The 12348-nt window shown below is 41.1% G+C and overlaps 1 protein-coding gene across 1 annotated transcript; it reads right to left on the bottom strand.

Annotated features, from left to right (window-relative positions):
* Nucleotides 1–545: 545 nt before the first annotated feature.
* LOC308676320 (serine protease 27-like) lies at nt 546–12146 on the bottom strand (the record flags this gene model as incomplete). The annotated part of the gene is made up of 6 exons (XM_081342133.1): nt 546–845; nt 2124–2293; nt 2737–3008; nt 4693–4855; nt 8833–8859; nt 12035–12146. The coding sequence occupies 6 exons, from the start codon at nt 12144–12146 to the stop codon at nt 546–548; spliced, it is 1044 nt and encodes a 347-aa protein (XP_081198259.1).
* Nucleotides 12147–12348: the final 202 nt, after the last annotated feature.

A 12348-nucleotide genomic window follows, 5' to 3' on the forward strand; every position in this document is an offset into this window, starting at 1 on the left:
AACTAGAAGGGGAGAGGGAACCCAACCCTGAAGCACCCATAAAGTAGGGGGTTACTTTATGGCAATTACAATAATGATGATAACAAAACCATTTATTAAGTTGCCTAAGCTTGAAATGCAGTTCTTGGATGGATATAAACCAAACAAATGAGCCATAATATAACCAGAGGCTAATAGGCAGGCTGCCATGTCTATTACTGAATCTGTTCCAGGAATTGGAAAAGTTCCCAGTGGTGGGTTCCTCTATTCCAATCCTCTAGTTCAACTAGTATTTCTGGAATGGAGAATTAAATCCCTGAAAAATGAAGGTGGTGATAGTGAGGATGGAATGGAGATACTCTCAGCTTTTGGATATCCATCAATTTCATGAGTATCAGCACCAAAGATGGTATGCTGGAGTGAATTCTTCATCACAGCAAGGAAGGAAAAATACTGAAATCCTTTGTTTCCCCATTGAAATTTCTGATAAGTTCTGTTTTCTTCCAAAACAGAGTAGAAAAAATCAACACAACCATTTTCCCAGGAGAAATAACTGCTTCCCTTTTTTAAAGAGTCTGCTGAGATAATAGAAGCAAAACAATAGTGGCAGCAGAGAGGGTGATGAAATTGAAACTTCCAGTAGAGGCACTGTTGCTGGTACTATTGTAATTCACCCTTGACCAATGGTCTTTACTATTCATGTCTATGAGCTCTGGTATTTGACTGTGGATCCATTGGTGGTAGTACGACACTCTTGCATAAACTCCAGGACGATTCTTCTGGGCACATCCATCTCCCCAGCTCACTACTCCTGCAATAAACCAAAAATCTTCCATCCGGCAGGCCAGTGGGCCACCTGAATCACCCTGTGCAGAATGAGCAGATCTTAAGGATAAACAAGGACAATGATGGAAGCAAATGCTTATTATTAATTCTGCATGTGTTACAAAGGATGAAGAATGTAGATGGATATGTTACTGAATAACAGCAGAGATAAATGTTTTCTGTTATTTTGAAAGGTGCACTGTGAGATAGGGTTACCTGAAGTTGAAGAACTCCATAGATCAATTAATCTATAAGAGTTCAAATTTGCCCCTATTTCTATTTCCCAAAAGGCAATAAATCAGAAAATCCATTTTAATGGCTCTAGTAGCTGCTGAAAAAGCATGATGCCAACTTCAAAAGCATGCTACAGAAACATCTCAATCAAGGTTCTGTGGAGATTCTCAATCATCCAGGTCATGGTTGTCCCAAAGGTGCTTTTTCAAAAGGCAACTGCACTTTGTTTTTCCTTGAAGATGTTTCAATTCTCATCCAAGAAGCTTCTTCAGTTCTGACTAAATGGTTGAGGATGAAAGGATTAATATTTCTTGCAATCATCTGGTCATTAGCACTCTTTCCGAGAATCTTGGACGTTTATCTGTGCCCTCGGGGTCACTTAAATAGTACAACAACACAGTCTTTTCAGCACAAATAAACCTCCAAGTGGCCTCAATGACTCTCAGAAAGAGTGCTAACGACCAGATGACTGCAAGGAATATAAATCCTTCTATCCTCCACTATTCAGTCAGAACTGAAGAAGCGAAATGTCTTCAAGGAAGACATTCAAGGAAAAACAAAGTCCAGTTGCCTTTGAAAAAGCACCTTTGGTACATTAAAACCAAGGGTGACCCAACTATTAGGTCATGGCACTTGGAGAAACTTGAGGTGCTATCTGTGATTGCTGGTTGTATATTTCTATTATATGCCCAAACTAGTTCATACCAGTCCATGATGGTCCATGACTTTTCATTAGCATGGAATATAGACCATCAAGGATCATTAGCATGAATATGGACCAAGACTGAATCCAGTTTTCATCTTCACTATCCTACTAAAAAGAAACAAAAGAATGAGAAGAAAATTTTCTTCTTATATTTGTGTATGTGTACATGCCTTTCAGTTAACTAGGAGTAAAGATACCATATTTGGGCTTCAAAAATCAAGATAATTACCTGAAGGCAGCAAAGATAATGCTAACTCTTGGCTATTATACAGAGTTTTGCAATTAAATCTGAATAGCAAATAAAGAAGATGCCCAAACCTCATGAACTACACATGTATATTCTAATTAATTTATTGAGTAAAACCCAACAAAATCTTACCTGGCAAGCATCCCGTTGTCCAGCTGCAAAGCCAGCACATATCATATCTTCTTTAATTTCTCTTGTGGCCCTGGGCTGTTTAGAGTCCTGGCGGTAGAGAGTGTTGCATTTTTTTATGCTGATTATGGGAACTTCTAGCTTTTGTAGTATATCAGAGTTCTGTCGTCCTTCTGCAAGGAGAGTAAATTGGGAGATTTAATTTAAAGGAACACAATAAGATCTAAAACAGAGGGCCTCAATTCCCAGTCTGTGACCCAGTGCCCATCGACAGCATACCAGAAACCAGGCTGTGCAAACAAGCAAAGCCCCATCTGTGGGATGTAGGCAGCACATGAAAATATGCCCCTTCCAGTCTGCAGAAAAACCTCTCTCCATGGAACCAGTCCCTGGTGCCCAAAAGGCTGCAGGCCACTGAGCTATAGTTAGTCATAATAAAAAAGTCTCTTTTGATGTCCTCCAAATGTGTTAGACTTAACCACTTCTGAACCATAGAGACTGGGGAGAGTACAAGTGATGAAATCATATCAAATATCAAACAATTGCCCAAACAGACCAAATCTGAATATTATATATAGTAGAAGTTCCATAGGTTCACTTCACTTTCCACACCTACCTTTGCTTCGAATATTCCCCCAGCCAGTGACCCAACACTTCTGTCCTGGGGGGAAGTTGATGTTGGCATTGGGGACACAGATGGGGCTGATATGTTGGGCCAGAGGCAGTCGCTGCTCCAGCTGGATGAGGGCAATGTCTCCAACCCTTGAATCCCCTTCATAGGTGGGATTGAGAATAATGCGCTTCACAGAGGCTATGATTGAATGAGGACCTGGGTCTGAAAGCTTCAGTGCTCCAACTAGTACAGTAAAATTAGAAGGATTGTTGATCCTGAGGCACAAAAATATGAGAGAGAGACAAAGTCTGTGTATGACAAATGGAATTAATTTTGGTGCCAAAACAAGATGAGCTGTATCACTGAACCAAAGTCCAAAATAAATCCTTCTTTCTTTTTAATGTACATCGTTCTCTCTCTCTCTCCCTCTCTCCCTCTCTCTCTCTCTCTCTCTCCCTCTCTCCACATGAACATATACTTACAATTATATTTAGATAAAATTAAATTTATATGTTAAAAATAGATGCTACCATCAAAACAAAAATACTGTTCTTGTCTGAAATACACATTTAATATCCTTTCAAATATCCTAAAGGAAGTTTCTACTGTTGATCAACTGGATTTGTGTTTTATAATTAATATTTTTTTCTTAATTTTTTAAAAAGTCCTAGTTTTATAGAAAAAAAAACAATTAAAATTAAATCAATGGGGAAAATGGAAAAAAAACTTTGAAAGATAATCAAAAGATTGCAAAACTAAGAAGTAAAAAACTTTATTGTTTCTTCAGCTATGAAATTTACATTAGTCATGATCAAATTTTCAGTTTCATCTCAAACTGATTCAAATGCAGGTTGAAATCAATTCATTTAATTTTGCAAGTTCACCATGTGGTTAAATTTTTCTGGGCTTTGAAGCTAAGCAGGATGAGGCTTGGTTGATGATTCTTGGATGAAAGATGAAATCTCAGGTTATGCTGAGAAGTTAAAAAAAATCAGAAGACAACAATGGCAAACCTGCAGGAGTCAAGTTCACTTTGAGGGCATTTTTATCTTTATAGTTAATATTATTGCTCTAATAATATAGGAAAAGTGCAAGAACTTGGCAATCACTAAGTGTGAAGACTGACTTAAAGCCCCCTCCATGCAAAGTATAGGAAGACATACAGTCTTGTTTTCCTTAATAGATGTGATTGTAGTGAATATAAAGGATGGTCTTGAAGGACAGAGAAAAGTTCTATTACCAATGCAAGTGATCAGATAAACAAGGCTTGAGCCCAGGCAAAAAAGTGCTTTATGAAAATGGCTCATATAGCCCCCATAATTTACCTGAAGATAAAAGGGGGAGGAAGGGGAGAACAATCAGAATAGTTGTTCTAATAAAATTAGCTTTAGATCTACATGGTGTCTTTTCTTAGTCTAAAGGTAAAGGTAAAGGTTCCCCCGCACATGCGTGCTAGTCGTTTCCAACTCTAGGGGCCGGTGCTCATCTCCGTTTCAAAGCCGAAGAGCCAGCGTTTGTCTGAGGACGTCTCCATGGTCATGTGGCCAGCATGACTAGATGCCAAAGGTGCACGGAACACTGTTACCTTCCCACCGTAGTGGTCCCTATTTTTCGACTTGCATTTTTACGTGCTTTTGAACTGCTAGGTTGGCAGAAGCTGGGACGAGTAACAGGCGCTCACTCTGCTACGTGGCACTTGGGATTCAACCCGCCAAACTGCCGATCTTCTGATTGACAAGCTCAGCGTCCTAACCCACTGAGCCACCACGTCTACTCTACCATATATGGCTGACAGCCATTATTAAATAAGGAGTTGGGTTTAGAAGATTGTCTGTGAATTCCCCCATTGACTGGGAAGGTAATGGGAGACCTTGGAAGGCTGCTTTGAAACTCTACCAAGAATTTTGTTTTCCCAAGAAACAGGACTGAAAGATGTCAGGTTGTAAAGTGCATACTTACAGACTAAAACAATGTGAGGCTGTGATGATCCATCGATCTGTGACAAGAGAACCACCACAGTGATGTTCCCCATTCAACTTGATGCTCACTTGCCAAGGCCACTCTCCATCCCGGGAATCTTTACCCCCTACAATCCGGTCCAGATATCCCTGTTTTCCACAGACTGAGCAAAAAGGAAAGTTTTATTGTACCTGTAGGATCACATGGTATTTCCTGGTTACCTGGATTTAGATTCTTACTCTTGGAATTCCAAAAAGAGCTGAAATCTAAAAGGTATGAATCTATAAACTCTTAAGTTGGCCAACCTCTTCTTGACTACAAGCTCTGTTTCTCCTTACTCCATGCCTCCATTTTTCTCTTTTAGTTTTTTTCTCCTTTTTGTACTGCACTTTCCCTCTCCTCAGGCTGTGCTTAGCCAAATACCTTTATCCCAGATCTGTTTTTTATTTGTCCACCCACCCACTTGTTTTCATATTCCACATTGCCAATCCAAGAACCAAGTGTCCTCTTCCCATCTTGTTCCCTTTCTAAGGATCCAGCCTCCTTCACATTTCTCAAAGTATCCTTTAGGTTCCTCCAATTTTTTAATGCATTTTTGGAAACATTTTGTGTACCTCTTGACCCTGGTGATGACCTACTGGGGTGCATGTGGACCATGTGACTAACAACATTCCGTAAATGACTTTGATGCTAGTAAAGGCAATATTCAATATTTTTTCAGCTTTAATTGAAGTAAGATACAGCACAGCCATGGTTTCTATTATATAGTTTCTAGATGGCTACACTTCACAGAACATTAGAGTGAAAATAGTATTTGTTCACATCCCCTATATTTTAGTATTTAGTAGGATAATCTTCCCCTTCATGGATTACTGCCTTGTCGTGGCGAAGGGGCTTGCGTAATTCAATGAAGCTATGAGCTATGCCGTGCAGGGCCACCCAAGATGGACAGGTCATAGCAGAGAGTTCTGACAAAACGTGATCCACTGGAGAAGGAAATGGCAACCCACTCCAGTATCTTTGCCATGAAAACCCTATGGACAGTACCAAAAGGCAAAACGATATGACGCTGGAAGATGAGCCCCTCAGGTCGGAAGGCGTCCAATATGCTACTGGGGAAGAGCAGAGGGCTAGTACTAGTAGCGCCAGAAAGAATGAAGCGACTGGGCCAAAGCCGAAAGGACGCTCAGCTGTGGATATGTCTGGTGGTGAAAGGAAAGTCCGATGCTGTAAAGATTCTTTCTCCATAGGAACCTGGAATGTAAGATCCATGAATCAAGGAAAGCTGGACGTGGTCAAACAAGAGATGACAAGACTGAACATCGACATCTTAGGTATCAGCGAACTAAAATGGACAGGAATGGGTGAATTTAATTCAGATGACCATCAGGTATACTACTGCGGGCAAGAATCCCTCAGAAGAAATGGAGTAGCCTTCATAGTCAATAAAAAAATAGGAAAAGCAATACTGGGATACAATCCTCAAAATGACAGAATGATCTCAGTTCGAATCCAAGGCAAACCATTCAATATCACAGTAGTCCAAGTCTATGCCCCAACCACCGGTGCTGAAGAGGATGAAATTGACCGGTTCTATGAAGCCCTACAGCACCTTATAGAACTAACACCCAAAAATGATGTCCTTATCATCATGGGGGATTGGAATGCTAAAGTAGGAAGCCAAAAGATAACTGGAATAACAGGCAAGTTTGGCCTTGGAGTACAAAATGAAGCAGGGCACAGGCTGATAGAATTTTGTCAAGAGAATACGATGGTCATAGCAAACACTCTTTTCCAACAACCCAAGAGACGGCTTTACACATGGACATCACCAGACGGTCAACACAGAAATCAGATTGACTATATGCTCTGCAGCCAAAGATGGAGAAGCTCTATACAGTTAGTAAAAACAAGACCAGGAGCTGACTGTGGCTCAGACCACGAGCTTCTTGTTGCAAAGTTTAGGCTTAAATTAAAGGAAGTAGGGAAAAGTGCTAGGCCAGTCAGGTATGAATTAAATCATATCCCTGTTGAATATACAGTAGAGGTGACAAATAGATTTAAGGAATTAGATCTGATAGACAGAGTGCCTGAAGAAATATGGACAGAGGTTCGCAACATTGTACAACAGGTAGCAACCAAAACCATCCCAAAGAAAAAGAAATGCAAGAAAGCAAAATGGCTGTCTGAGGAAGCTTTGCAAATAGCTGAGGAAAGGAGGGAAGCGAAAGGCAAGGGAGAAAAAGAAAGATATGCCCAATTAAATGCAGAATTCCAAAGAATAGCTAGAAGAGATAAGAATGCCTTCTTAAATGAACAATGCAAAGAAATAGAAGAAAACAACAGAATAGGGAGGACCAGAGATCTTTTCAAGAAAATTGGAGAGATGAAAGGAACGTTTCATGGAAAAATGGGCATGATAAAGGACCAAAATGGCAGGGACCTAACAGAGGCAGAAGAGATTAAGAAGAGGTGGCAAAATTACACAGAAGAACTATACAAGAACGAGCTTAACGTCCCTGATAATCACAATGAGGTGGTCACTGACCTCGAGCCAGACATCCTAGAATGTGAAGTGAAGTGGGCCTTAGAAAAGCTGAGCAACAACAAAGCTAGTGGAGGTGACAGTATTCCAGCTGAGCTATTCAAAATCTTAAAAGACGATGCAGTAAAAGTGCTACACTCAATTTGCCAGCAAATTTGGAAAACTCAACAGTGGCCACAGGATTGGAAAAGATCAGTTTACATTCCAATTCCAAAGAAAGGCAGTGCCAAAGAATGTTCAAACTATCGCACCATTGCACTCATTTCTCATGCTAGTAAAGTTATGCTTAAAATTCTACAAGCTAGACTCCAGCAGTATGTGGATCGAGAACTACCAGAAGTACAGGCAGGATTTCGAAGAGGCAGAGGAACTAGAGATCAAATTGCTAACATACGCTGGATCATGGAGAAAGCTAGAGAGTTCCAGAAAAACATCTACTTCTGCTTCATTGACTATGCTAAAGCCTTTGATTGTGTGGATCATAACAAACTCTGGCAAGTCCTTAAAGAGATGGGCATACCAGACCATCTTATTTGTCTCTTGAGAAACCTATATGCGGGCCAAGAAGCAACAGTGAGAACTGGACACGGAACAACTGATTGGTTCAAAATTGGGAAAGGAGTCCGGCAAGGCTGTATACTGTCGCCTTGCCTATTTAACTTATATGCAGAGCACATCATGAGAAAGGCAGGGCTAGATGAATCAAAAGTTGGAATTAAGATTGCCGGAAGAAACATCAACAACCTAAGATATGCAGATGATACCACTCTAATGGCAGAAAGTGAAGAAGAACTAAAGAGCCTCTTGTTGCGGGTGAAGAAGGAGAGTGCAAAACTTGGGATGAAACTAAACATTAAGAAAACCAAGATCATGGCATCTGGCCCTCTCAATTCCTGGCAAATAGATGGGGAAGAAATGGAGGTAGTGACAGATTTTATTTTCCTGGGCTCCAAGATCACTGCAGATGGGGACTGTAGCCAAGAAATTAAAAGACGCTTGCTCCTTGGGAGGAAAGCCATGGCAAATCTAGACAGCACACTAAAAAGCAGAGACATCACCCTGTCAACAAAAGTGCGTATAGTCAAGGCTATGGTCTTCCCAGTTGCAATGTATGGCAGTGAAAGCTGGACCATAAGAAAGGCTGAGCGCCAAAGAATTGAAGCCTTTGAACTATGGTGCTGGAGAAGACTCCTGCGAGTTCCTTGGACTGCAAGGCGATCAAACCGGTCAGTCCTAGAGGAGATCAACCCTGACTGCTCTTTAGAAGGCCAGATTCTGAAGCTAAAACTCAAATACTTTGGCCACCTAATGAGAAGGAAGGACTCACTGGAGAAGAGCCTAATGCTGGGAAAGATTGAGGGCAATAGAAGAAGGGGACGACAGAGAATGAGGTGGCTGGATGGAGTCACTGAAGCAGTAGGCGTGAGCTTAAATGGACTCCAGAAGATGGTAGAGGACAGGAAGGCCTGGAGGAACATTGTCCATAGGGTCGCGATGGGTCGGACACGACTTCGCAACTAACAACAAAAGGATAATCTTTCTAATTAATAGCATGCTAACAAGTCAATATACAATCAGAAATAACTTATGCTCACCTCTGGTAGCATAGCTTTCTTCAACATCTAAAAAGAAAGAAATATATAAAATCATGAGAGCTACAGCTTACATTGCTATTTTAATACAATACAAATAATTTGGAAACTGCAGTATAAGTATAACCTGCTTATTTTATTTGTTTCATTTATTTATCACATTTATCTAGCTGACCATCTCACAGGTGTAATTTTTGATGATGTACAATTAAACAAAGAAGCAGAGTTTTAAAAACTATTTAAAGAACTTATTAAAACATAAATATAAACAATACCATGGGAGAATACATTCAAGGCCTTAGATACAATATGTCCATTCCACAGATCCTTATTTCTGTGGGACACCCTAGCCCAGGGCTTTTCAACCTTTTCACCTATTGTACCACTTTTAGGATATGGCAACATTCGAGTACCACCAGTTGCCTAGCAAGGTGGCAAAAACTTTATGACCGAAAAAAAAGAAAAAAATGATGTACAGGTAGTCCTCAACTCACAACAGTTCACTTAGTGACTGTTCAAAGTTACAATGGCACTGAAAAAGTGCCCTCCAAGCCACAGCCGAGCAAGACACCTGCCTGCCCGCCCGGCGGCGCTCTTCCTCCTGTCCGAGGTTTTCATTATTGTGTGCATTTCTGTTGAGGATTGGCAGCGGGAGTGGGGTGTGTGTGGGGGGGGGGTTGGTTTTTATTCCCCCCATCTGCTGGGTGGTTGCAGCAGGTTTTGGTCACTTCACATGACCCTGGGACACTGACCATCATAAATTTGAATCAGTTGCCAAGCATCTGAATGTAAAACACAAGACCCTGGAGATGCTGCAACATTCCAGCTGATCGGCACTTCTTCTGGGCTCAGCAGAAGCACCAGGATCAGCACCGAGTTCCAGCTGGAGCCTGGCGCTGATCCTGGTGCTTCCGCTGAGCCCTGACAGCCCTGCAGCTCCAGCCATCTCTCAGTCAGGCTTGTGCGGTACTGCCACCGATTCAGCTCATTCCCCTCCCCCACTACCACTTTTCTAGGATGGTCACATACCACCTGCCAGGTGCCAATGTACCACAGGTGGTACCCGTACTACTGGTTGAAAAGCCCTGCCCTAGCCTGTTGACAAAACCAGGTTTTAAGGGATTTCCAGAAAGTCAACGGGTCAGGGCCAATTTTACCAGGGGTGCAAAGAGAGTCTAGAGAGTGAGTGCTATGGCAGAAAAGACTCATCTTCTGGGTCCACTCAAATGAAGTCCCTTAACATAATATTATATAAACAATATAATATATTAATATATAATAATATACCATATAATGATATAACATAATTATGGAACTGATGCAGTGGGTATATGTAACTGTGAAGAGTAATCCCTCAAATAACCAGGCCACACAGTGATTTAAAGGTCAACCTCAGTACCTTGAATTGAACCCAGAAGCAAACTAGCAACTGATGCAGCCCATGGAACAGAGATGTAATGTGCTCGCACTGTGACCAGGGCAATGAATAACTGAGAGTACAGGTAGTCCTTGACTTAGGACCATAACTGATCCCAGAATTACTATTCTAAGTCTTGCTGGTCATCAATGGGTCACCACGTGACCATGCCTGATATTACAACCTTTTTTGCTTGTTAAGCAAATGCCACGATCATTAAGTGGATCCATTGTCCGCAAGCAGGCTTTTTGTTGGAAACCGGAAATAAACACCAGTTTCCAGGAAAAAATGTTGCAAATCACAAATGGTCATTAATGTAGGTTGATTGCTAAGTGCCCAAAATGCAATCATGTGATCGCAGCAGGGCTCTAGCCTTTGAAATTTGAATCCGGGTCATACATACAGTAGCCCTGGAGAAGTTCATTATAACTTTGAACAGTTGCTAAGTGGCTAGTCAAGGACTACCTGTAGAGCCTATCCAGGAACAGGCACAACTGGTAACCAACATGAAGTTGTGCAAAGGCCCTCCAAGCCATGCCTGCCACCGGCTCTTTAAACAAGAGTTGTGAGCTCAGAAATATCCCCCAATTGCTCATAGAGTCTGTTTAGGGAAGTGCAAATCCATCCAGTAAAAAATATGGTAAAATCCCAGAAGGCCCCCAAATGCAAGCTATTCAGTCTTGCCAGGGTTGAACTGAAGATTGCTGTTCCCTATCCAGACTCTCATAAATTCCAGACATTAAGAGAGGATATCAACAGCATTGTTTAGTTCTCCAGGCGCTGATATGTATAATTAGATATCATCAGCATATAAATCATATTTCATCCCACAGTGATAGTTTCACACAGAAGCTTAAATCAGAGCTACGAAGAAGTTTGGGTTTAGGATTTAGGATTCAAACATGGTTTTGTCAATGACAATGAAGATAAAATAGTTCAGAACAATAAGAAGGTCCACAAATGTTGCATACTGTCACAAACTCATTAACTGAGAGCCAGGCTGACTCACTGGGTGAAACACCTTCTTTTTAAAGTTCTCTCTTTTTGGACAGCAGACGTTAGAACATTGACATACCTGGCAAACCTAACCCAACAGACAACATAACCCGGTGATACCTCACTCATGCCCTAGGCCTGTCTTTGCATGACCCAAAATCAGCTCCTCCCAGACAAAGTTTCTTCTAAGACATCATTGAGCTTCTTCTAATAATGGAGATGCTGCCTGATGGCTATTTCCTAAATTAGGTTTCCTCCTTATTTAGTCTTGATGGTGACAGTAGGAAGTTCTGAGTCGTCCTAATTGCCCTATAAAGTTTGGAGTGGGGCTCCTGAAGTCAATTCTAATTAAAGTGTTGACTGTGATGAATTAAGAAAATGATTAAAACATGCCCATGGAGTAATCATATGTCTCACATGACCTTTTCATTGAGTACAAATGTAACTGTAATGAAATCAAATTTAGCTGTTATGCTGTTCACCTCATTTGCCCAAGCCTGCCAGCCAAATTTCTCCCTCACCTTCCCAAAACAGAGAAAAGAAATTGTGTACCTTGTTTTTAAACATGTTCCATACTAGTGCCATTGAAAATTTAGTAAAAAAAAATTCAGAAGTTTAGTACTGCATTTTGCTGGGAAGGGAAGGGAGGAGAGAGGAAAGAAGAGAAGATCCACTACAAATATTGAACCCTGATGGAATTTTGGCATTTAATCTAGGATATTGCATATTGCTGGGTCTGTCCCATCTGTCATTAGTGAGAAGTATTTGTGCAGGAAGTCCATTAATACTTACATGTCATCGTTTGCAGGAGCATCAGCAGCAACAATCTTCTCCCTAGCCCTTGCTGGTGGTGGCCCATAACACCACTGCTGATTTCTTTGTTTCCTTCCTTCGTTTTCCTCATACACAAAAAGGTAAGATGTGGTACTCTTATGAAATAAGGAGTGTAATTTAGGCCACTCAGACTTTGGATGCTTATATATGCACACACAGAGACACACCCCAAAGGGGCGTATTCATCCTAGGAATCCTGCCAGTTCTTGGTATTTGCCTGTTACGATAGTTACGAAACCTGCTGAGTAAATGTAACTTGACTACTGCTTCCT

The sequence above is a fragment of the Vipera berus genome, assembly GCF_964194415.1.
Source record: "Vipera berus genome assembly, chromosome: W".
Lineage (NCBI taxonomy): Eukaryota > Metazoa > Chordata > Lepidosauria > Squamata > Viperidae > Vipera > Vipera berus.